This window comes from Xenopus laevis, chromosome 7S (assembly GCF_017654675.1).
Source record: "Xenopus laevis strain J_2021 chromosome 7S, Xenopus_laevis_v10.1, whole genome shotgun sequence".
Classification (NCBI taxonomy): Eukaryota; Metazoa; Chordata; class Amphibia; order Anura; family Pipidae; genus Xenopus; species Xenopus laevis.
Genome location: NC_054384.1, coordinates 86,273,948 through 86,299,808, shown reverse-complemented (window position 1 = coordinate 86,299,808; position 25,861 = coordinate 86,273,948). Strand labels below are relative to the sequence as shown.

At 37.9% G+C, this 25,861-nt stretch overlaps 1 protein-coding gene across 1 annotated transcript in view; it reads right to left on the bottom strand.

The window, feature by feature from the left end:
- rnf207.S (ring finger protein 207 S homeolog) overlaps window positions 1–25,861 on the bottom strand; it is a 51,443-nt gene that overhangs the window by 5,522 nt on the left and 20,060 nt on the right. Inside the window, exons 6-14 of the mRNA XM_018227961.2 lie at window positions 23,791–23,866; window positions 21,865–21,990; window positions 14,012–14,058; window positions 13,274–13,346; window positions 13,110–13,178; window positions 11,509–11,577; window positions 8,831–8,952; window positions 1,869–2,061; window positions 955–1,140 (exon numbers count right to left, since the gene is read on the bottom strand). Of these exons, the coding sequence (XP_018083450.1) occupies window positions 955–1,140; window positions 1,869–2,061; window positions 8,831–8,952; window positions 11,509–11,577; window positions 13,110–13,178; window positions 13,274–13,346; window positions 14,012–14,058; window positions 21,865–21,990; window positions 23,791–23,866 (961 nt within the window). The remainder of the gene's footprint in view (window positions 1–954; window positions 1,141–1,868; window positions 2,062–8,830; window positions 8,953–11,508; window positions 11,578–13,109; window positions 13,179–13,273; window positions 13,347–14,011; window positions 14,059–21,864; window positions 21,991–23,790; window positions 23,867–25,861) is intronic.

Here is a 25,861-nt window from a genome sequence, read left to right as displayed (position 1 = left end):
AAAAGTTCAAAATTCAAAGTTTTTTTTCCTTCTAATCAACTTCACTCGAGCTAAGTAAATGTGCCCCTAAGTGTACAAATACATCCAGTTATTGGCACTTTGGCTTTGTTGGCCTATACGACCATACAAATGTAGGTCTGCTAGTGGGCACTAAACTCGGCCGATTACTGTACCTGTATCTGACTTTTTGTATTTGCACCATGCATCTATAGTGTAAAGGTGCCAACAACTGTTTGAGCGCAGGGGGGGAGGGGTCAGCAACACAGAAGGGGGTGAGAATCACCCTAATTTAGCGACAAAAACTGATAGGATAGTTGAAAGTTCAATAATTACTGAAGGCAGGGAAGATAGGCATTAATACAATAGATTTAAGCAGGCACTAAACCAGATTTCAGATATTAGACACCTGTGGATAGTTTCGCGTAACTGCTGCGTAAATTCACCAGCGAAAAAATTTGCTGCGACAAAAAAGTCACTAGTGTACAAATTGTCGCACATCAAAATTATTTTGGCGCCAATTGATTTTAATGCATTTGAACATAAAAGTCCCACATGTAAAAATTGTTGAGCGCATAAAAATTGCCACGTGTCAAAGATTATTTTGACGTCCATTGACTTTAGTGCATTTGGACAAAAAAGTTGCATGTGTAAATATTGTCAAGCGCATTCAAATTGCCACGCATCAAAATAATTTTGACGCCCAGATTTCACGAATTTTTCGCAGAGGCGAAACTGGACAGATTCGCCCATCACTAAATACAACTTGGGTTTTGCTTGCAGAATAGCTTTTGCTGAATGCTGCAAAATACACAAAACTAAAATCATTCATGTAATAACATATATTCTAATTTTTGTCAATTTCATGTTATAATCGAGGAGAAAATTGCAGAGCTGCCATTTGATCTGGGTTAAGGCCTTATACCTTATATAAATCACCCTGCAAATGAAACTCACCTCCTCAAATGCTGTTCTCATCATTTCTACAGATGAATACTCTGATGCTATCTGCACATCGACTTGGAGGGATTTATGGATAATCTCACTCATTGTATCAGTCTTAATGAGGGAATGGTGTTTTGTAAGGTCTCTGTGCAGCTCTTGGACCTGGTCCTTCAAGTTCTGGATTTCCAGTTGTGTTGCCTGCAAATAAAGTAGCACTGATGTTTTAGGTAAAGGGGATCTAACCCCCCAAAAACAAATTTATAAACCTATTCAAGTGCTTCACTTTTGCAATTTAGATACATTTTCTGAGATATTAACAATATTAGATAATATCAGGCTTTTCGGCCTGTCTCTATAAATAGTTAAGTCAGCAACCCCAGAGTTAGGTTAGGTTAGAAGTGCTTAGACATTTATAGGGTTGCTGAACACATTGACCTTGAAACTGCAGTTGAGCCAAAAGTATGGTATTAGCCTGGTATTAGCAGTCTAAAACAGTATTAGCAGTCTAAAACAGCAAATATCTCGAACTTTTTTGGTGGGGATTGGATCTCCTTTAAGAGTATAACCAAGTGGTCTCCTGAGTTAAGTTTATAGTTCAAAGTTCTTCGATGGCAAGCTCTCTACTGGTAGCCTCCTCAAAGATTTCTCACCTCAGGGCCCACCTCAAACCTGCTGCCAGCCTAAAACTTGCACTCCCCAACCCCCCCCCCTCCATGTGCACCATACCCTTTACCTCTTTCTTGTGGCTGGTGGGGGCAGGGGTGGGGGATAGAATGCCCAAAGAACAGGCCTGGTTCAGTGGGGCCTACTGGGTTTTTCCCAGTGTCCTGCTCGCCCAGTTTCTACACTGGGAAAAGTGTAACTATCAATCACAGAGGGTTTGTAGTCTCATGATATGTTAAACAGTATATTTCACAGCTACTTACTCTATACATTTCTTCATAGCAGCGGCAATGCTTGGTGAATGGGTTCTCCTCTCCTTCTGCCAGCAACACTTTAGTGCTTATATATCGATGCATTGTAGGCTTGCGCACTATGGATCCCGTGATAGACATTTTGTCAATAGAGGAAGAGCACCCAGGCATGATAAATGTCTTTGAGGATTGACCACTTGAAATCCTAAAGAGGGATATTATGTCCATTAATAAATTTGAATGAACTGTAAGAGGGGCAAATAACAGTGACAAACACAACTTCTGGGACATTAATTCTCAACATCAGAAAAGTAGGGTCAAATTAACACAAAAGGTCTACCAATAAATTTTGCACTAGTCACTTGTATAATTTCATTTGCCAAACAAGAAGGTAGTAAGGAGTCAATACAGACATCCAACTGTGTTTATGGCCCTCAGCCTGCTCAAGGACCCTATGGGGCAGATTTACTAAAGGGCGAAGTGGCCGTCGCTAGCGAAAATCTGTCAGAAATCCCATCCGCAGGCACATTGCTAATTTACTAACAGGTGTAGAGGACAATTTGCTAGTGAAAAAACCGTCGCTATCGCAGTTTCGCACCCTACCTAGCGCAAAGTGAATTTTCATTAAGGCGAATGAAAGTTACTCCGCAAATAAAGAGCAAATTTAGTGAATCGCTAGAGTTTCCTTCCACACCTTAGACCTGGTGAACTGATAAGATGAAGCTACATCCTCCTCAATGTTATGTCAGTGACATCATATCCTGTATGCCTAAAAGTCATAAAAATTTAAAAAAACCTTGGCGTTTTTTCACATTTTAAAGAGGGATTGCCTTTAAAAGTCCTAACTATTAAAGATTTTGGTGTTAATTTTCTAATGAATTTGAGGGGCATGCCACATTTGTTTTAGGGTGGGCTCATGTCTAACCTTGGACATTTGTAATAATAAGTGGCCACTTCAAGTATTTGCACCAACATCTCTAATAAAGACATATATAAGACCTATATGTATCCGCCCTATTTAAATTGACCTAAGCGCAAGTTTCCAAGTTTCGCTAGGTAGAAACGAATGTTAGTAAAAGTTCACTATGAAATGCTTGCGCTGACTAAGAAACTTTGCATTTTATTGAATTAGTGTAGTGGTAGCGAATTTGCGCCTGGTGGTGCGGAGTGTACATGTGCATTGCACCTCGTGGATGTACCATGGATGTAAAGCACTGCGTATCTTGTTGGCGCTATATAAATAAATGATGATACCTGCATCTCGACACTCCTCATTCAATTATACACAAGTCTGGACAGCAAAGTTCTGATTGGTTGATAAGAGGTGTAACAGAGGCACTTGGGAGTGGAGCACAGCCACAACTATCAGCCAGCTGTGCAAAGTAGTGAATATGTTCTGCAAAACAGCACATTATCTAAGATGCTAATCATTAGACCAGCTTTTTGTCTGTTCTCATCCTTCCTATTGAAGATAGGGTGGTTGCCAACCTTTACTTGGGTGCCAAATCCTCTTGGTTTGGCTCTGGTCACTGACCATAAATCTGCAAACATCTCAGCCTTCCATATAAGTAGCACAAAACAATACAAGGGAATCTTTCCTGAAAATGATTATAATGTAATTTAATAGATTCAAAGTTTGCACAAATTCTACTAACCCATAACTCAAATGAATAAGCTGCAATGACTGGTCTGCTGTTAACTCATTGATGGGTTGCTTTTGGTTACATGATGTATAATCTCTGTAAAGCTCTATGGAATAAGCTGGCATGTTCTGAAAACAGGGCCTCAGTTGAATGATAATGTTCTGCTAAGGCCCAGTGTTCTGAACATGCTCCAGGTGAGGATAGACTTTGTTTTAATAATAGTAGCAGTAGTGATACCCTATACTAACTGCAGACCATCTTTCCAAGAGCCACAGGTGCATAAAATAGCATTATAAATTAGGATTTAAAGGGGAAAATGGACCCACAGAATACAAACTTTTTACATTGTAGGACTAGTCCACATAGGGAAGACCCAAAGAAGTTGATGGGGTGCGGATAGAAGGCTCATTCAAGTGGTATTTGGGCTGAATAAATACCTACTTGCAGCCCTATAAGTTCTTGAAACTGTAGCAGTATTAATTTCAGGACAATGTTTATACATCTGCAACCCATGACATAAGGCAAGGGAGCAAGTGTAGAGCAAAAAATGAAGGAGTTAACCCAAAAAGGGGTGACAACCACTGAACTAGGGATACCTCGGATATTCTTAGTTCAAATATGTCACCATCCTGTGAATTGACAATCAGGAATCCTGAAAACTCTAGCAAGCGAAGAACAGGTCAAATTTGAAGTCGGAATATTTAAAATAAAGAATTAGGATAAAATGCAATATTTTACTTAGATTCCTATAGCTTAGACTAGCTAAAATAACTTTTTCCATGTTATATGGACTTTTATCCATGTTCACACACACGCATAATAAGGTACTAACATTTCATTTCTATTGTAAATGACATTTGTGAAACAGATAAGACTTTTCTAGTGGAACAGATATTGTACTTACGCCTGATTATGTTCTGATATCAACTGTGCTAATTTATTTGAGAAGTGTATATAACATTTCTGAACTATATTTCCCAGACCCCTTTAGAAGCCAAAAAGCTTTCAAAAAACAATAGTTAAAGGATTCATCTATTCAAGATCTTACAGAATGTCAAATATAAATTGACACTATGTAATAAACGAATTAGACAGCATTACACAATTTCCCAGACATAAAATAACAAATAAAAGTATATTTAATAAAAAATATGGTATTATCAGCTTTCATTCTTATTAAAATCATCAGTATTTTGTCATTCACATCTTGAATCCATCACTGCTACTTAAAACACTTGTTCCTAGTTTATTTTAATAAGACATATTAAATAATGCTAGATATTTGTACATTGCTAATTAAAGGGCAACTATTGTGAAAATGAAAATGTAATATAAGCTTCATCAAACTGAAATAAGAAACTTTCTAAATACAATAAATTAAATATTCTGCATTGATTCTATTTTTCTATTGTTTCTATTCACTATCCCTCTCCCAGCATCTGTTTCTCTTCATTCTGTATTCATGCAGCAGTTGGGTGTCAGATATTCATTGACAGTTAGATCTAATATATCTTATAGGGGGGGGGCTCCCTTTCCTAGCAGATGAATTAGTGCTAACTCAAATAACTGATTCCAGTACAAACCAAATCTAACAAAATCACTGCCTTTTGCACAAATTCTGCATGTAGAGAGACAAGATGAACTTGATTATTTCAGAAATGGTGCAGAATTGTATTGATTGTATTTAGAAAGTTTATTTCAGTGTGCTGAAGCTTATATTAAATTTTCATTTTCGCAATAGCTTCCCTTTAACATTACAATGTTACTTTTTCTGTAAAGTTGTGAGACAATAAAATGTAGAAAGAACAAAAATATTAATAAAATGTTTTTTAACAATCAGATCTCAAATTCCTGCTCAGCCTCTTTTGATTCCTAAGCAGTTCAATTTTTTTGGCCATGTTTCTAAATTTTGAAAATGTTGTTGCAGAAAAAGCATATAGTTTACTATTTATAGAGAAAACAGTGATATTTAACTAAAGGAACTAAGCAAGATACAAATATTCTGCACATTATCAGCACATTTGTGTCTAGTTTTGGTGCTGCTTACCTGGTAGATTTTCTCTGACTTATAATGCCTTGAGTTCCTGTTTTATAAAAATCATTCTTGGAATAATCCCAGTGTTGATTACGGAAAAAAAAATATCTGTCCTTTTTGCCCATGAAGCAGTGGCACTAAATTTTAGATACCAATACTGTTTATGACATCAGTTGCCTAAATATATATATATATATTTATATAGAGCGCAAGAGAATTGTGCTCTGAAAGTTCCTTGAAATTCTGATATAAATAGTGGCAGGCAGATCATGTGCCTTAGAGGCCGTCTCTACTCTCGTTGTGCCAATAATCATACAGGTGCAAACATAAAGGGCCATATGACTTACGCTTTGTGGAAAATAGCTTCAGCTCTATGGAGATAAATGGCAACAAAATGTTTCCAATTTTTTAGACACTTCTTTATCTGATGCTGTTAAAAATACACATTGGCAGAAATAATGATGCAACTGACTCATCTGAGAAGCATTCACCAACATGTGCAATTTTTTTGGGAAGGATCACATGAAAATTGTGCTCTGTGGCATTTTTAAACAATTCACAGAGGAAAAGTTTCAGGGAAGGGGGGGCAAGAGTACAGCATGAAACCTGGCTGCCTCAGGGGGGCACAAGGGATTGAAACTCACCTGGGCATTGTATGAACCTGTAGTATCTGGTTACTAGGGCTGGGGGTGTTGGTTTATTTTTCATGTCCACAAAATACCCCTCTCTGAAAATCTTGAGAATACATTTTGCTTTCAATGTTTATCTGTATATAGGGGAAACCTATGTGAATGTTTTTCAAATTGCTGTCTAACAGTTATTAGAGGAATGTGGTGATTAAGTTCCCAGGAAATGTAATTTAATCTTTATTTATCCTTTTTGGAGTGTGAGAGGAAACTGCAATACCCGGATTAAAGTATGAAAGTACCTACGATTCATTGTAGATGGTGCCCTGGTTAGAATCAAACCTTGAATCCTGGTACTGCAAGGCAGTAATGCCAAACACTGCGCCAATGTAGTAGCTAATCTGGGGGCATTTAGGGGGTTATTTATCAAAATTCTAATTTATCTCATATTATTTTCTGAAATATACTCGGACCAAATCCGCACAGGTTATTTCCCCTTATTTATCAATACATTTTCCTGAAAAAAATCGTACAAATTTTTTTGTATTTATTTTTGCATGAAACCCAGCGCAGATCAGGATATCTTCTTGACTTCTTCAATTGACCTGTATACAACCTCAGTAGGTCTCAGATACCAGATTTTCCGATTTTTCCACACTCAGGGTATAATAGATCACGAAAAATGTCAAAAACAATTTGATTCACACTTAAAAAATAACCCCCTAAGACTGCGACATTTTGATATGAGATAAATATTTTAAGCCCAGTGAGTCTGATTGGGCAGCTAGCCTACAGGTGTTTTGTTTGCCTTCCTCTGAATCAAACTATAGAAAGTCTTGGAATGGTCAAACCTATGGGCTTGTGTCTTTTTTCTATATGTGACTGTGCCTTGTATGAACCTTGTAGGTTTTATAGGTATTTGTAATATCACTGGAATGTTCTGCTCAGCATTTGTAGCTGTTATTAACCTGGCACAACGCAAATTAATTCCTGGCTAAGTTATCCATACAAGACAATGACTCTCGTTCCCCCGTGCAGTTAATCCTTTGTTCCCAGCTCAGCGTTCCAGGAACTGTCAGTTCATGCAGTGCCCGACCTTTCTGCACAGAGAGCCTGTTTGGCATTAAGCAATATAGCTGTTTTCATTCTTTTGACAGGAATAGAGCGCCAGAGTCAAGGGCAATTAGAAACAAGCACAAAAATCACAGCGGTTACAACAATTACTAAAGCAGACAATGTCATGTAGGATCCAAAGGAAATGTAATACTCAAGTAACCCAGACAATTAGGCAATAATTACTTTTGTTTCAACTTTTGAGCAATGTGGATCATTCAATTACAATAGTGATCATGCCGGGGATATACAGAAACCAGGATTGCTGTTACTATATTCATGCAAATTCTGCCGCATTCCAATGCTCCACATAGGCTGCAAAGTGCAAAAAAGATCAAAATTGCCTATTTTGTTGCACTTTTCCTACTGAGTAGCTGTTAAACACTGCGCCAGTGTAGTATGGTGTTAATATGAGAAATATGAGAAATATGAGAATATGAGAAACAATGGTAAGATGGACTGAGATACAACGGTGTAAATGTGCATTTCCAACTGTTTGCAAGAGAATTATAAGAATGTAAAATACAAAATGGTTAAAATGTGTGGCACAGAACCTTAATAAGAAAGTATGCAACCATTTTCAACATGAGTTAAATGAACGGGGCATGTGTTAAACACACATTTCGCCTATTGTTGTAATCAAGAATAACTATGCTTTCTGTTACTTCTGGCACTAATCAAGATTATGAAGCCGGTTTCACTTTAATACTTCATGTTACTTCCTGATCCCAAGGAACATCAAAGATGCTGATAAAACTCACTACCAGTCCACCAAGAAGCCCCTGCTAATGAGCTGCACAAAGGCTGCTCCTTAAAGAAGGAGGAGGTTTGTCTGTTCAAGGTTATATAGAGAGTTCTGTGCAAATAGACTTGTTCATAAAGGAAAGGGTGGGGCAAAATTCAGTTCAACTTTCAAATTACTGCTTTACAATAGAATTTTTTTTTTTTTTAATAAAGGGTAGAAGTAATTTCAGAACAAGTCCTATTTATTTTATTCAGTCTTAGCAAAGGTGTATTTATGTGAGTATCTGCCCCATTAAAATGCTAGGATGGATGTAGGGTGAAATGAGAAGATAAAGAATTTCTGCAAAAAAAAGCCTTTAAACTGTTAACATTTCATATGACGCGAAACAAGAAGTAATAATATAACAAAAGAATCTATTACATCAACGGCAACACATCAATATGCACAGTAAAGTGCCTCTAGCAGTCACAACCTAACATACATTGAAATCTCACGTTTCCAAGCACTCCCTGCCAGCTCAGCTAACAAGATTAGGGAGTTGTAGTTCTAAAACATAATGCAGAGTTTTAAATCTGTAAAATCTACAGGGGCAAACACTACCCAGGTCCCTGTGTAAATGGATGGTGTACGTGAACTCTGCTGAATGCTTTTCAGATAAATTATACTATTCCATCCTCCCCTAAATGGTAAGTCAGATGTCTATATCAATGCTTGGTTTACTGCCAAGCAGTATGGAATGCAATATTATCACATAATACCCTTTTCAGGCTTTCATATTAGATAATGGGGAAGAGACAAGTGTTTGCACTTACATGCTTCCATTGCTCAGTCCCGGACCCCCACAGCTGCCACTCATGCTCCCCCCTCGGCGCAGGTTTAGAATCAACAGTGGCTCTAGGCAGCGAGCAAATTCAGCTCCATAATCAGTATTGATCTAAAATACACAAAACAAAGCCCCTGTCAATTTTTACACATATATTACATTATATGTTTTCAACATTTAAAAATCTGACCATATCCAGGTGCCATCAGTCCTGGGGTGTAGGATGGAGGGCTCTAAATGTGTCCTTCAGGTTTAAAGATCTATGGACCATCGGGCCTATATCTATAGTAGAGTCCTGCAGTGGTCGAGTACCCACTGCAGACGAGAATATCCTTCATATCCCGACCATGAGGGCAGTCTGTAGGCACCTTTTAGCTCCTGGTTGGCCATTGTTGTTCAGAAATTTTCTTGACTTTCGGCGCATGAGCAGTTGTTCGGAACCGGAAATTTACTCCAACTGCGCCAAAACTCCATCAAGACATGAAGATTACCGGAGAAGAAGAAGATGACTGCCGTGAACTCCGAGGCCAGAATGTTCACGGAGGGGTGAGTAAAAAATTAGGGGCATTTGCCCGGGTGGGGGGGGGGGCAGCAGGTAGGCTGGGGGGAGGAGAGAGAGGGGGGGGTCTACCCATAGGGGGGAGGTTTTTTTTATTAGAGGTTGAATTCTCCTTTAAGCCGGCTAAAAAACATTTAAACATTAAATAAACCCAACAGGATTGTGTTGCCACCAGTATGGATTCATGTAGCTTAGTCAACATCAAGCACAAGGTACTAGAATGGAGTCTATAGGAAAAGGTCTTCACATAATTTTGAACTTTCTAGATAATGGCTTTCCTGATAAGGATCCCATACCAGTATACTGTTTCATTATTACCTAGCCTTTAGCATGTGGGTATAACACATAAAAGCACTAGAGCACAGAAGCTATCTGGGACAATTTCATTTCCTGCCAGACTGAATCCAGCTCTAGTATGGTTTCTATGGGAAATACAAAGGATATTGACTTTACCAGGCAACCCTAGAGGAACTCATATGCTGAACCTCTAAATTCTTTCCTGGAAACGTATATAGTAACTGACACTTCTTAGAAATGTGCTGCAGTGCCGAGTGATGTCCATTCTTACAACATGCAAACAGTTGCCACATGAAAGCATTACTGTTCGTAGTCTTTTAGAAGATTAGCATTTTGGTGGCAGTTAAGGGCAATTAAAATCAGGATTAAACTGTGTATGAGTTAAATTAGGGCAGGAGTTAGTATGAGGTAATATGGTTTCTAGCCACTCTCAGGGCAAGCAGCTCTTTGTCTAACTAACGTTTATCAAAGGAGTAAGGTAGAAATGTTGCATATTGTTTTGGGGCTCTTTACCTTTAAGCCAAGCTAACCACAGCCCTTTAGCAGTAAAGATCTGTGCCTCCTCAGATGTTACAGTAGCTCCCCATCTTCTTTTCTGCTGATTCACTGCACATGCTCTGTGCTGCTGCCAGTCAGCTAAGCTTAGGGGCCAATGCACATATACTGCATGTATATACAATATAATTGTCACAATACAAGGCTGAAATGTCTGATTCACTTAGAGGTTATTTATTAAAATCCGAAAAAGTTCTCACGATGTTCTGAAAAATATTTTTTCGGATTTTGCGTTCAAAACCTATGATTTTTTCATAAAATCGCCTGAAAGCTACGTTTCTTTTTCGGAGACCCAGTGCAACTCAGAAAATCTTCTAATTCTTAATGGGACATCTGCCATTAATGTTTACATGTTCTCGGCAGGTCTGAGTTGGAGTACTTTTTTCATCAGACTTTTAACACCATCGGACTTTTATAAATCCAGAAAAATTTGAGGTTTTTTTTTTCTCCGAAAAAAATAGTATTTTCCCCTTTAAGGGTAAGGGCACACACAAAGATTCAGGGAGATTTAGTCACCCGGTGATAAATCGCCTCTTCTTTGGGGCGACTTATCTCCCTGAACTGCCTCCTGCCGGCTACAATGTAAATCGCGGCGGGATGGCAATCGGTTCGCTTCGTTTTCCAAAGTCGCCCAGCATTGCCTCACAAGGAAACTTTGGGCGACTTCGGAAACAAGGTGATCCGAGTGCCATCCTGCCGGTGATTCAGATTCTAGCTGGCGGGAGTCAGTCCGGGGAGATTATCACAGGGCGAATAAATCTCTGTGAATCTTCGCGTGCGCTAAAAATCCGACCAGAAAATTCAGAGCTTAATAAATAACTCCCTTAGTCTCAACTGCTGCCCAAAGTACACTGAGCAAGTGCAGTGTAATTGACACTTCTAACAAAATTCAGAATGGTGAGGATCTGTGAGAAATTTAGGCATTATGTTTAGTATATAGAATACAAAGCAGAGTGAACAGGGTAGATTCCTTGGTCCCAAAAATTTGTTAATGTTAATGAAAAGGTCAGTGTAAGCTAATTAAGCATGAAAACTATAAAAGGCATCAACTAAACCAGCAGATTTATTTTATGTTTAGCAAAACTTAGCCAAATGTTATCTACCAGAGCCATTCATTAAATCTCATATTTATGGTTTATTTTCTGCAATAATCTTCACATCACTCCTATACTTTGACCCTATGATCCCCTAAGTGGTAATATTAGATAGTACACAGTAGAGATGGTACAATAAATCTAGAAGTTGAGTTGGTTTACCTTGCTGCTCTGATAAGGTCGCAGGCGATGAGGAAGTTTAACTATTTTTTGAAGGCGTTCCATCAGTTGCTGAAAAACAGATATTGCTTGCTTAATTTTCAGAGATATCTATGTGTGCATGCTTTCTGCATTTCAACATGTGCAGTGCTAAATCATTCCACATATTCCAACCTTGCTCAACGGCCAGAAAGTTAAAGGTAAAAATATGCTGATCTTAGAAGATGCCCGGCACCTGCAAAGCCTTGCTTCAACAATTACAAGTATTTGAACATAAAATTAAGTTACCTAAGTCACTTTTTTCATTTTTGTTACTATAACTGCATAGAAATAGCGTATTCTGAAAACAAGTATTTTAGTGATCAAAGAAAACCTGCTTAAGTTTATATTTTTTGGGCAGATAAAAGCTTCCATGGATACACAGAACAACCAATTGGCAAGAATATATAATTCGGCAAGCAGAACAAAGTTGCGTGAGCGTTGGCTAATTTGCATATGGCGGGAAGTTAAAGGTCATGTAAAGGCAAAAAAATAAAATCCCATTTTTACTTTCTTTAATGAAAACCTGACTGTATGCAGTTAAATTCTCCCTTCGTTTACTGCTGTGGAAAGGAATTGTCAGTCGGTCCCTAACTGCTCTGCAGGGAAACAATCATACTTATGAACAGCAGGGGGAGCCCCCGCCTTACTTCCCAGCCATGCAGAACTCAAGCAGCTTTGTTTGTTTCCCTGTAGAGCAGTCGGCGACTGTGTAGAGTATTTGTATTGGATTTTATTTTTGCCTTTTCATCCCCTTTACTGTTTCCAACTCCAGCTGCAGGGACAAAGATCATGGAGCCAGATTTAAACAGATAAACTGGGATTCTATTTGGAGGATTATTTTGCTGCAGCCACTGGTTCTGCAGAGTTGGAGAAAGTTTGTATTAAACAATACAAAAACTATAAAATCCACATTAGATTACATGACAGCACAGGACCCAGTGCAGTCTGCATATTCTGTTTATTAATCAGTCTTGCTGTATTGGCAGATATTATTTGGCTTGAGCTGTTTTAATAATTTATGACAATCCCCAAGCAGACCAGACCACACTGAGCATGTGCACAGTCTTGGTCTTGCAAAGATTTTGCAAAGTTACAAGGTGGTGACCCCATGTGGCCAACATTGAAAGCATAAATCATTTGTTTGATTAGGCTTGAGGTGCAGTAAGTTCATGTTTATGTTTAGTATACAAAATACAGCATTTCTAGCCTTATTATATTTTAGACTTTACTTGCCCTTTAAAGTACAATGGACGCATATGATGCAGCAAATACATTACACTACATAAGCCCAGGGAAGCTTAATAAAGTAAAATAGAGTTGTTACAATGCCCTACACATGAGCCCGGTGTATAGATTATGTTCAGTATTACTTACTGACTAGCACATACTTTTTGTTATTCCATGCAAGAAATGCTAATCCTGCTGCCCAAACAGTCTTTGTGTTTTGTAAGCCCCACCAATGCCCTGTAACTACCTAACACAAATAACTACCACAGTTTTTGTTAAAACAAAATGTATTTATCAATTTAACTATATCCACATATATTTATTGAAATACTTACATATCCCAAATCAAGGAACTCTGCCTTATTAGCTGTGCTTAGGAAGGCTGAGCAAGTAACAAGATGGACCTTATAAAGAAAGTAAAAATGGTAAGTTGGAGGAGGCAACCTATATGCTACTTAAATTCGAAAATGAAATACTTTATAAAACCTGCTTTTCCTACCTGTAATGTGGGCAGTAGGGATGCCAAGTGTGATAGCTGCTCCTTAAAAGCCTTCTCCTTTTCTTCATGTTGGCTTAAATTGAAGGAGTCAACAGTTACTACCATAAAATTGCTGATTATAATGCTAATTATGAAATTACTACCATAGAAATGCTGAAGAGTACTAAATGCATCAAGGTGCAAGAAATGGGTACAAAGCTACTGTAAGTAAGAAGTAATTTCCCTCTGTCATCAAATAATTTGCCTGGGGCAAACTATCACATCAGCCTGATTTGGTCAACCAAACTGAAAAAAATATATCTGTTTGTTCAAATAGGACAGAAGGTTTATAACGTGCCCTTCATTAATCTCATACAACATGGCAGCTACCACTCAAACACACATACAATAGAAAGTAGGGTTACATGAATGCTACCTGTATGGAAACTGCATACTGTGGAAAATTAATGTAAAATGTAGTGATGCACGGAATCCAGGATTCGGTTCGGAATTCGGACAGGATCCGGCCCAATCCTTTTTTTTGTCACAAAACAAGGAAGTTAAAAAGGTTTTCCCCTTCCCACCCCTAATTTACATATGTAAATTTGGATTCGGTTCGGCTGAATCTTTCGCGAAGGATTCAGGGGTTCGGCCGAATCCAAAATAGTGGATACGGTGCATCCCTAGTAAAATGATCAAGGGACTGAATGATGCATTATGTGCTGTTTAGGGTTTTATTTGTGTTGGGAATTGTCTTACCACTGCACAGCTTTTAGAAGAATCTTTCTTCGATCTGCTAGTTTCTCCTGTGGAAATTATAATTGAAAAAAACACTTAAAATTCATATGAACTCTGCTGGCCCAAAGTAAACATGACAGAGAGTTTCACACTGTTTCTAAACCATAAATGTACCAACACTGTGTGCCTGTGGGGGGATAGTCCAGGATACCAAAAAGACTGATTATGTCTTTTACTTCCTCCCTCCCCAAATACACAGAATGCTAATCACTGTGCTCCCCATTTACACCCAACCTTAAAAAAGGGTAGGGTAATTTTTTTCTAGAATTGGAGCCACAGTGTAAAAGATTAAAAACAGGAACAGCACTCATATGAAACTTCCAACACCAGGGCTGGGCCAGGCTGGCCACCCTTCCCAGGAACGTGCGCATGCGCGCGTGCCTGACCGCGATGGAGAGGGGGGAAGGAGGGAGGGGTGAGAGATGGAGAAGATGGAAGGAGGGAGGGGGCGGAGGGGAGGGCAGGGTGAGCAACGGAGGGGGGGGAGTTGGAGGGGTGAGAGATGGAGGGGAGGGGTGAGTGACGAAGGGGAGGGAAGGAGGGGGGTGAGCGACAAAGGGGTGGGAGTGGTGAGCGATGGAGGGGAGGGAAGGAGGGAGGGGTGACCGATGGAGGGAAGGAGGGAGGGGTAAATGCCAGATGGGAGGGAGGGGTGATCGACAGAGGGGGGGGGCAGGATGAGCAACAATTTTCGAGGTAGCTGCCCAGCACGCCCCTAGACAGCAGCTTCTTCTGCCTACCCCTAATTCCGGCCCTGTTCAACATTCTGACTTGCACATTGACATTTAGATTGTTATATCTATGTCTTGTTGACACTAAGCTCTTAAAGGGCTTAACCTTTGAGTTAACTTTTAGTAAGATGAAGAGAGTGATATTCTGAGAAAATTTGCAATTGGTTTACATTTTTTATTATTTGTGGTTTTTGAGTTATTCAAGTTTTTATTCCGTAGCTCTCCAGATTGCAATGTCAGAAATCTGGTTGCTATGGTCCAAATTACCATAGCAACCATGCAATTATTTGAATAAGAGACTGTAATATGAATAGGAGAGAGTCGGAACAGAAAGATTTACAGTGCATTTGTTTTATAGATGGGGTCAATAACACCCATTTGAACACTTAAAAGAATCAATGGCAAATTCTTAAAAAAATAACTTGTAGTTTGTATTTATTATTTTACTTTGCAATTATTTTTATTTATTATTGTAATAACCCCCTGTTTGTTTGATTAATTTATTGTTATGCTGTACAGTGCTGCGTACATAAGCAGAGCTATATAAAAACATATTCATACATGCATACACTTTTATAGTGAAATCTATGTTCCATCAAGGAAGATTTTCCCACCCAAACTTTTGCATTTTTTAAAATGTTTTTATTTCTAGCCTTAATGAACAGTGTTCCCCTACCAAGAAAACCACAGTTCCCATGTTTTCAAGATAATAGATTCCATACCTGTGCTACAATTTTACTAAGTATTATATCTCTTTTGATAGAAGACACATGCTCTAGTCCAACACTGCCTCCTAGTGGTAAAAAACAATACTGTATGTTCTGCAAAAGTAGCGAATATTTTATAGTGGTTCTTCTATAGGGGTTATGTTCCATGCCTATGGAAAGCCAATGTTTCATGAACAAAGTCTGTGATTATTAGCATTTGGTAGTTTGTGCTTGCCCCATTACTTTGTGTTTCTGACTGTAGCAGCTTTTAGTTGAGCATTGGACCTTGTGTGCCAGCACGAGTAAGCTGCAGGAGGATTGGATATTTGAGAGGCAAGTTATTATTTAAATTTCTCACCATACCCAATTCCTGCACAGTCTGCTTCTGCTGGCATACACAAATGAAAGAGAAAGAACGAGAGCTCAGCAGAGTTAGCCTGATACGTGAGTGCAAGTATCGCTAATTGTTTGCATTCCGGCAGGCGCGAGCCTTATTCTTGCTGTCCCATGAAGAAGCTACCAGATTTAGAATTAAAAAGAAAAGTTTCTGGCCTCCAGAACTGTAGTTAATAATACACCTATTACATTATTAGCTCTAAGCCCTATAATGCACAGCATGGATTCATGCACAGGATTCATGTCAATTATTTCAGGGGCCAATCTAGCTTTTTTTCAATATTATTTTTATTTTAATATTTATTTTTATCTGCATAGAGAGAGAGAGAGAGAGAGAGAGAGAGAGAGAGAGAGAGAGAGAGAGAAGGGGGGCCTGTATGGATGTAGCCTAGGGGCCCCACATTTCATTAATCTGGCAGTGGTAGCTACAGCAATGTCTGTGCTAACCTTTACTAAATGTATTGCTTTGGTATGCGTAATGCAATTTTGTAAATTGTAAGCCTAACTGGAAAGAAACACGGGAGAATTGAAGGGAAATGTGCATAGAAGGAGTTTGCAGAAGTTAAGGGAAAGCAAAATTAAACATAGAGAGAGGGAAGTGAAGAAGAATAGAGAGGGAATGGGAAGCAGAAGTGAAAGAGAGTGAGCAGAGAGCAGAAGAAAGGAAAGAAGAGTAAAAAACAGTAGAAGAAAAGTGTGAAAGGAAGAATTGGAAAGAAAATTCTAAGGAAAGTGCACATCAGTGAAATGGTAAAAAAAATGAGAAAAGGGGAAGAATAAAGCAGAAAAAGAATAACTCAAAACACATATGTAACTCTAGCAGAAGAGACAAGAGGGTTCAGTTACTAAACCTAGGAGCAAGTTCTATGCACATCAATGGACACAAAACTGTATTTTTCACTAAGAAGTAATGGCATCCTGTGCACATATTCTGGGGAATTAAACATGAAGCATATAGTCACACTCCAATAAGTACAGGAGACATAGAATGTTACGTTAGCACTGTTTGGATTGAATACTTGAGCCACCAAGAGCTTTAATAGAACATATATCTGTAAATGGTTTCTATCTATCTGGGGTAAAATGCATAAAGGTGCAATATTTTACAAACTCTCTGGGTTATTGTGCCAAAGGAAAATAACATTGTTAAGAAAGGAGTTAATAAGAGAGTGCAAGTCAGATTAAGGGGCACATTTACTTGGCTCGATTGAAGGATTAGAATGAAAAATACTTAGAATTTCAAAGTATTTTTTTGGCTACTTCGACCATCGAATTGGCTACTTCGACTACGACTTCGACTTCAACTTCAAATCGTTCGACTATTCGACTATTCGATAGTCGACGTACTGTCTCTTTAAAAAAAACTTCGACCACCTACTTCACCACCTAAAACCTACCAAGCACCAATGTTAGCCTATGGGGAAGGTCCCCATAAGCTTTCCTAGCAATTTGTGATCGGAGGAAAATCGTTCGATCGATGGATTAAAATCCTTTGAATTGTTCGATCGAAAGAATTGCGGTAAATCCTTCGACTACGATATTTAAAGTCGAAGGATTTTTCTTCGACAGTCGAATATCGAGGGTTAATTAATCCTCGATATTTGACCAATAGTAAATGTGCCCCTAAAAGTACTTTTTAGTTCAGTGACAAAAAGGTTATCTAGTGGTTTATATGTGAAAACTCATGGACTGGATTCAAAATTCGAGGAGATAAAAATCTTTTCTCCAGTTTTTCCCATAGACTTCAATAGAGTTTTCACGTGATAAACAGTGAGATAAGTTTTTCTGAATTGAACTGCATCTCAAACTTTTTTCTCACTGAATTGAATCTGGCCCATTATTAGGTAACATACGGGCTACTGTAAAATACAAGGATATTACAAAGACCATAAAAAGCATCTGCAAATGTGACCCATTATGTCTAGGATATATACAGTATATTTTTATTTGACATATTAATATTACTTTTTATCTTCCCTTTTCATTTTTTAAGTCTTTCCCATTTTTTACATTATGGGCTTTCATTTTTCACTTTCCTAACTCTTTCACTAACTCATTTGTCATCCATCACCTTATCTCCTTATGCCACTTACAGTTTCCCTTATCATATTTCTGCATTATTTAAAGGGGAACGCCACAAAAAATAACTTTAGCTTTTTGAAAAGTAAACATAATTTCAAGCAACTTTGCAATATACATCAATTAAAAAATATGCAGATTTTTAATGGTTTGGAACAGTCCCCTAAGCCTAGCCCCCTGCTCTCCTGCTCATCTGTCTGACTACATTGCTGAGCTGTCTGACTACCATTACTTTGTATCAACAGCCATCTGTGCTCAGGCTGCATCCTCCAAACCCCACAATTCCCTGCACAAGTGATTTCAATAAGCAACGGAACATCATAGTGCAATGCATTGTGGGTTATGTAGTTCCTGCATGCTGTCTGTAAACTGTAGAGATGTTGTTACAATTTGTAACATCAGTGTTTAGTCCCTCCTTCCCTGCCAGGATTTCAAATGATATTTCTGCATTATTTAAAGGGGAACTCCACAAAAAATAACTTTAGCTTTTTGAAAAGTAAACATAATTTCAAGCAACTTTGCAATATACATCAATTAAAAAATATGCAGGTTTTTAATGGTTTGGAACAGTTCCCTAAGCCTAGCCCCCTGCTCTCCTGCTGATCTGTCTGACTACTTTGCTGAGCTGTCTGACTACTGTTACTTTGTATCAACAGCCATCTGTGCTCAGCCTGCATCCTCCAAACCCCACAATTCCCTGCACAAGTGATTTCAATAAGCAACGGAACATCATATTGCAATACATTGTGGGTTATGTAGTTCCTGCATGCTGTCTGTAAACTGTCGAGATGTCGTTACAATTTGTAACTTCAGTGTTTAGTCCCTCCTTCCCTGCCAGGATTTCAAATGATGCAGATTGAGTAGAACTGTTAAACAGCTGGATTTCAGCATAGAAAAAGGCATTTATTCAAACATTTTGAAGAAACAGGTAACTGTGATGGGTATATTAGGGGTTTCTGTGTTATGTGGGTGTCTTTATCAAATTTTGGTTTGGAACCCGGAGTTCCCCTTTAAAATATGTGTATCCTTTCTCCTGCTTCTTCATTTTTTCTTTTGCCATTTTAACAGTCACTGTCATGCCATCCCATTCCCTTTACGCCTCTTCCTTTCCATACATCTTTTCCATTTTCTCCCCTCTCTCTCACGAGCCATTTCTTTGAGCTGATTTCTATTGTTTGCTTGTTTCTTTCCATTGTTCTTTTGTCTTTTGCCGTCACCTTTCATGTTGACTATTAGCTTTCTGTTATTTCCACATTTTGTATCTTTCCTGTTCTCCAGCTTCTTCATCCAGGGAGATGTTCACATGTCAAATCTAACATTATCTAGGCTTGTTTGTATGCCTGGTTGGATGGGGTAGTATATACCATGTTATAAAATAATGTCTGCGATTATTTTGGATAATGTCAAAAGATGTCTGTTACATTGTAATGGGTAAAGCCTTGTGTACAAAATGTTTATTTTATTAGTAATAAAAATATAAATGTGACAAAATATAAAACATTTGAAGGAACAGATAGACCATGGTAGAGTCCTGCAGCAGGTCGGGAACCAGCAAAAAAGCGGGTTGCGAGTAGAACCTTCGGGTGCCGGTATAGATGCTGGTTGGCGGTTCTGTGGGTTTGCAGGTCGTGCGTCGGGTTGCGGGTCTTCTCAATAGCGAGTTTTACTCCTTTACGTATGTTTAAAAGCTTTTGTTATGATCACGCCTACTTCTAATGATCTCACTTCCGGTTTACAATGAAAGCATTTACTGTTTCTTTATGGTCAGCGGGTCGCGGATCAGGCTGCGGATATGGCACTTGTGGGTTGGGTAGTGGGTCCAAGCGGGTAAGAATTCGGGGTGCCGGACAGGTTTCAAAAATTGGTTCCTCACAGGACTCTAGACTATGGCTAAAGCAAATTACAGGGGCTTTCCAGTTTGGTTTAGTTACTAGACTGCAGACTTCATACTAGGGATGCACCGAATCTGGGATTCAGCCAGGATTCGGCCTTTTTCAGCCGAATCCCTTCTGCCTGGCCGAACCGAATCCGAATTTGCATATGTAAATTAGAGACAGGTAGGGAAATCACGTGCTTTTCTGCACAAAAGAAGAATTTTTTCCACTTTTTCCTTTCCTGCCCCTAATTTGCATATGCAAATTAGGATTCCGATTTGGTTCGGTATTCGGCTGAATTTCTTACCAAGGATTCGGGGATTCAGCAGAATCTCAAATAGTGGATTCAGTGCATCCCTACTTTAAACAGTTTACTGGATGCCGGTGTAATTTAAAACATCCTTTATAACACACTTACTGTATTTATATACACAGTAGCAACATAAAATCAGTATCTAGTCAGGTTACTTATATCACTATATACTGCCCATAACATTAACTGACTTTACACTGCAGGTAGAATCAGAAGACCCACAGGCAGCCTGCAGGCATTCTCAGTGCACACAGCCTGGGAACCTCCCTAACTGCAGGAGCGGGAGAAGAGAGGCAGCAAAGGGCAGCACTGTTTTTCCTTTTATGATACAAATATTTATATTTATATTCATATATATATCTTCTAAAACTATACGGGCAGGGGCATTCCTGCTAAATTAAAAATTAAACATTTCTCATATTTTGTAGCTGCCTTGCACGCATCTTTTAAAAGTAAAAAAGACTTTCCAGTTCTGTAAAAAAAACAGCTAAATCAAAATCAAAATACAGCTAAATCAAAATAAAAATCACAAAGCTTTCACCAAGTCTAATAACTAACTGGGGACACTTTCGGGGGAATGTAATTAAAGTCGGTAACGGAAAAAATATTCGCAATGCGAAAAGTCTCTGTGCAAACAAATTTGCCTTTGTGCGAATTTAATATAGCTTTTGCGAACCCGGAAACTGTTTAGCGGCCACTTCCAACAGTGGAAGGAGGTTTGTGAATTTTATAGTTAGTGCCAGTGTGCAGTGAATGTAATAAAACTTGTTACTGAAAAAGTTCTTATGTTTGCTATGATTACAACACCTTCGAACACTTCTTAAAAGTGGGCAATGCGCAATTAAAATTTGCGATGCGCAATTAAAATTCGCAATGTTATAACAGTTTGAGGAAGATTATTACATTAGGAAATTCTAATTGTTTTGCTCTTTACGACTTTTATTACATTCCCCCATTTATACCTAAATGATAATTATTCAAAAATGTGCCAGTTGACCTTGAAATTCAAATGGATAGATCAAACAAAGGCTTCTCATTAGATGTCTGTGAAGGTTCTCATTCATCCAGGTCATGATATATCTGTAGTTGAAAGTCAGATCAATTGGACTTGCTGTATTTTCTTTTTCCTTGAAGAAATTTCGCTAGTCATCCATTTGGCTTTCTCAATTGAAACTACTGGCTGTGGGGGGAGGGCAGTAGGACTTCTGCTCTCCCCTCATTGCTGCTAACAACTTTTTTTCTTTTTTACTTCTTTTGAAGTGCATGCAGTTCAACTGTTCTACCCTCTCGCTGCACAGGTATCTGTTGTTTACATACCCTCTTCTGTCATTTCTCTCTGACTTTGAATCCTGGCTCTTTTTTCCTATGCTCTGGCCGCCCTGCAATTATTCTGCGTGACTTCAATTGATTCCAATTGTCACATTGATGACCCCTCCCAGTCATGGCCACAGCACTTTATAAATAAAGTTACACAAACATACATTCTGAATTAATTAAAAAGCCAGTTGGATGACTAGTGAAACGTCTTTAGGGGAAAAGAAAATATAGGAAGTCCAGTTAATTTGACTTATTACTATATTTTCTCATTAGAAAAAGAGAGAGAGCACTTTCATTTGCTTTCATAGTTTGTTTTGCTTTATATAGTCCTTATAAATGGTACTGTTTTCCTATATATTATTGTTATAGAACAAGATGCTGCTTATTTCCAGAGTACCTGCATATTGGAGAAGAGATTGTTGATTGAGGTTTCTTCCTCATCCGCACTATTATGAACCTCTTCAATCATAGCTTTGAGAAGGACTATTGCTTCTCTGGTTAAGGTCTGCAGCTCCTTAACTGCCTGCATAAAGTAAACATATACATACAAATAAATCAGGATCCTTTACATTGACCTTGCCAGTGTGACTAAAGAAAATGTAGATCCAGATTTAAAGGCAATTATGGGGATATAGACATTATGATTTGTATTCCTTTATTAATAGAGGTCTATATTATTATACGATACTAGAAATGGGATTCTATAAAATTCTATAAAATCATGAGCCAAACTATGTAATCACTGTAACTTCCTCCTATCTGTCTTTGTGAATATATATGCATTGTGCAGGGGACAGAAATGCAATAGTAATGATGGTAGATACAGAGAATGGAACAGTTACGGGGAAACATTCTGCTGCTTTGCCCTATGCCTGTTCGTGATTATGATGTTTAGAGCATACTTTTTAGTATACAGGTAATTATATTTATATAAATGTATGTGGTAAGTTGACAGAAGCACTAGATTAACTGGATTCTGAAATTGATCCTAATGTGTGTGTGAGTTTGATGTAAATGAGAAGGGATTGGATTGTGAGCTTTACCGGCACATGGACTGAAATGAATATGTAAAGGGTAATTATATTAATATGGCATAATAATAATATTATGCTGTTAGAGTTTGCAATTGTTTTTTGCAAGTTGGGGGAACTGATAATACAGGTTTCTGTAGCAACAAATGAAATTTGTAGTAAAGTTGGCCATGCAAAACATAGTAACGTAGTATGTAAGGTTGAAAAAAAAGATACATATCAACCAAGTTCAACCTTTGAAGAGGGCTTGGGGTTTGGGGTAGTTTTTGGGTTCCTTCAAAGAGCTATATTTCAACATATGCAGAATGAATAGGGCATGTGATGAACATACTGTTTGCCTATTGTTTTAATTTAGAAATATCAATGTTTTCTGTTATTTCTGACTCTAATCTAGAATATGAAGCCACTTTCACTTCCTATAACTTTCAGTCCACTACAAAGCCCCAATAAAAAGTTGCTTAAGGCTGCTGCTTACATAAGGGAGGCGTTTGCATGTTAGATAGGGACTCTGAACAAATTGCCTTGTTTATAAAGGAAGGGGTGGTAAGTTCAGTTAACAGAGCTCAACTTTTAAATGAGTGCTTTATAATGGCAAAAAATTAGCAAAAAGGCAGAATGTAATTTCAACATAAGCTATTTAATGGGCTCATTTAGCATAATTGTCTTAGGTGTATATTGCCCCTTTAAGCCATGGAAACCAATCACATATTTGCTTTCATTCCTCTACTTGCAGCTGCCTGAACAAAAACAAATCACTTATTGGTTTCTGTGGGTTACTGCCCAGGTGCATATTTGTCTTCACTTTTCAAAGGGGTATTAAGGGATAAGATACTGGACTTAATTGCAAATCATAATACTTTAAGTTTGTGCCAGCATGGTTTTATGCATAATAGATCTTGCCAGAATAATTGAATTTCTTTTTATGAGAAGGTGAGCAGGGACTTCGATTCTGGGATGGCAGTGGATGTGATTTACTTGGACAAGCATAATATCCAAGGCTATTGTGATAGTGTATGAGTATATATAGTTTATTTGAATGTATAGAGGGGTCAGTGTGTGTGTGTATGTATGTATGGATGGATGTTGGGTGTGTATGTATGTATGGATGGATTTTGGGTTTCATTTGGAGGGGTTGAACTTGATGGACTTTGGTCTTTTTTCTACCCGATCTAACTATGTAACTATAAGACAATAATACAATAATAAGTCCAGGGAATTAATGAGGAGGGTCAAATCATACTAACTGCAGTCTTGGTTAACAAGGTACTAATATCATGCAACATTTAACCTACCATGACTCCTTGGTCCAGCTTCTCACATCCCTGCATGTAAGCAGTTTCAATATCAATGCAGTGAGCACGGCTTTCTCTAGGATATAAAGAAAAACTTGTTATATATTATCAATGGAAAGAAGTCCCAGCAGACTAGTAAGTATAAAATACATGGTATTGATCTATTATCCAATATTCCTGGTATTTTTTGAATAAGATTTCTTTTTTTCTGGGAATTGCACCATACTTCAATGCTTCTTAAAAACCAAGAGGATTACTTTGCCATGGAATTATTGGTATAAACTTAGTATAAACTAAAAGAATAAACAACAAATCAGTCAAAGATTATTTTGATTAGATATTCCTGTGTTGCTGAGCTTGGATAAATGTTTTCTGAAATAGATCCCATACTGTATTTATTACTTCTGCAAGATTACAATGAAATATATTCAGTGAATTGCATTATGATTAGGACATACTGTAGATTTGAAAAATTGGGAAGATCAACCCAGCATGAATTTCTATGGGTACTGGTGAGGTCAGTAAGATAAATAAAGTGCTACTAGGCAAATTCTCAGCATTGGAATCAGACACCGTCTTCAATTGGGACCCACTGAGTAATCGGCATTAAAGGGGAAAAATGAAAATGTAAAATAAGCTTCATCATACTGAAATATGAAACTTTCTAAATACAATAAATTCCATATTCTGCATTGTTTCTGAAATAATAAAGTTTATATTTGCTATCCCTCTCTCGGCATCTGTTTCTCTTCATTCAGTCTTCATGCAGCAGTTGGGTGTCAGATATTCATTGACAGTTAGATCCAATATATCTTATGGGGGGCTCTTTACCTAGCAGATGTATTAGAGCTCACTCAAATAACTGAATCCAGTACAAACAAATCTAACAAAATAACTGCCTTCTCCATGTAGAGAGACAGGATTTCTTGTGACTTTAATAGAGTGAGCTCTAATACAGGTATAGGATCCCTTATCCGGAAACCCGATATCCAGAAAGCTCCAAAAACAGTAGCTTGTACTTGATCCCAACTAAGATATAATTAATCCTTATTGGAAGCAAAACCAGCCTATTGTGTTTATTTCATGTTTAAATGAGTTTCTAGTAAACTTAAGGAATGAAGACCCAAATTACGGAAAGATCCATCCATTCTGGATAACAGGTTCCATACCTTTACATCTTCTAGGTAAAAGGAGCACCCTATAAGTAAGAGAAAATAAAGAGAAACAGATGCTGAGAGAGTGATAGTGAAGATATACTTGATTACTTCAGAAACAGTACAGAATTTTTAATTGATTATATTTAGAAAGTTTCTTATTTCAGTATGCTGAAGCTTATATTTCATTTTCATTTTCGCGATAGTTCCCCTTTAAGGTTAACTTAACTTTTGGACCCTGCTTGGAATTTCAACATCAGCTATTTGTGACCTTGTACTTGTGCCCACCATTATGAATACTTAAAACGCCTTTTAAACCTTTGAGGATTGCAGAAATTCATCTTGCCTTTTTAAAAATATGCATATATACTAGAACACTGCTTTTGCAGAGATTCAGCAGAACAAAAGAACAACGTCCTTTACTATTCTTACTGTATGCATACATTTCTTGCTTTTTATAGTTTGTCATTTCTATTTCCACTCCAGTGATGCCAATTAGAGTGTAATGTTTACACTTCAACAATGCAGAACAGCTTGTCCTACATATGCATCTCTCCAGAGGCTGCATCAGGACCACAGATACATAGTGCTTTTTGTGTTTCCTGCAGCTTCGCTACTTGGTTTAGAGAAAGTATCAGGAAGGATGAGAACAATTTGCAACTGCTTTATTTTTTTAATAACTAAATTATTTTATCTGCAGCGCTGGAATTGAAACTTATTTATTTTTTGTTTAATCAACCAGGGAATGGTTTTAAACTAAATATGCAAGATGAACAGTAGAGGTTCTAAAAATAAAAAGCAATAAAGTAATACAAAAGTAGCAATAACAACAAAACTATAGTAAATTTGTCTTTTGTGCTTTTGGGAATCCCAGATTTACAGAAGAGGGTACATTGTACAAGGTCATAAATTTAGGG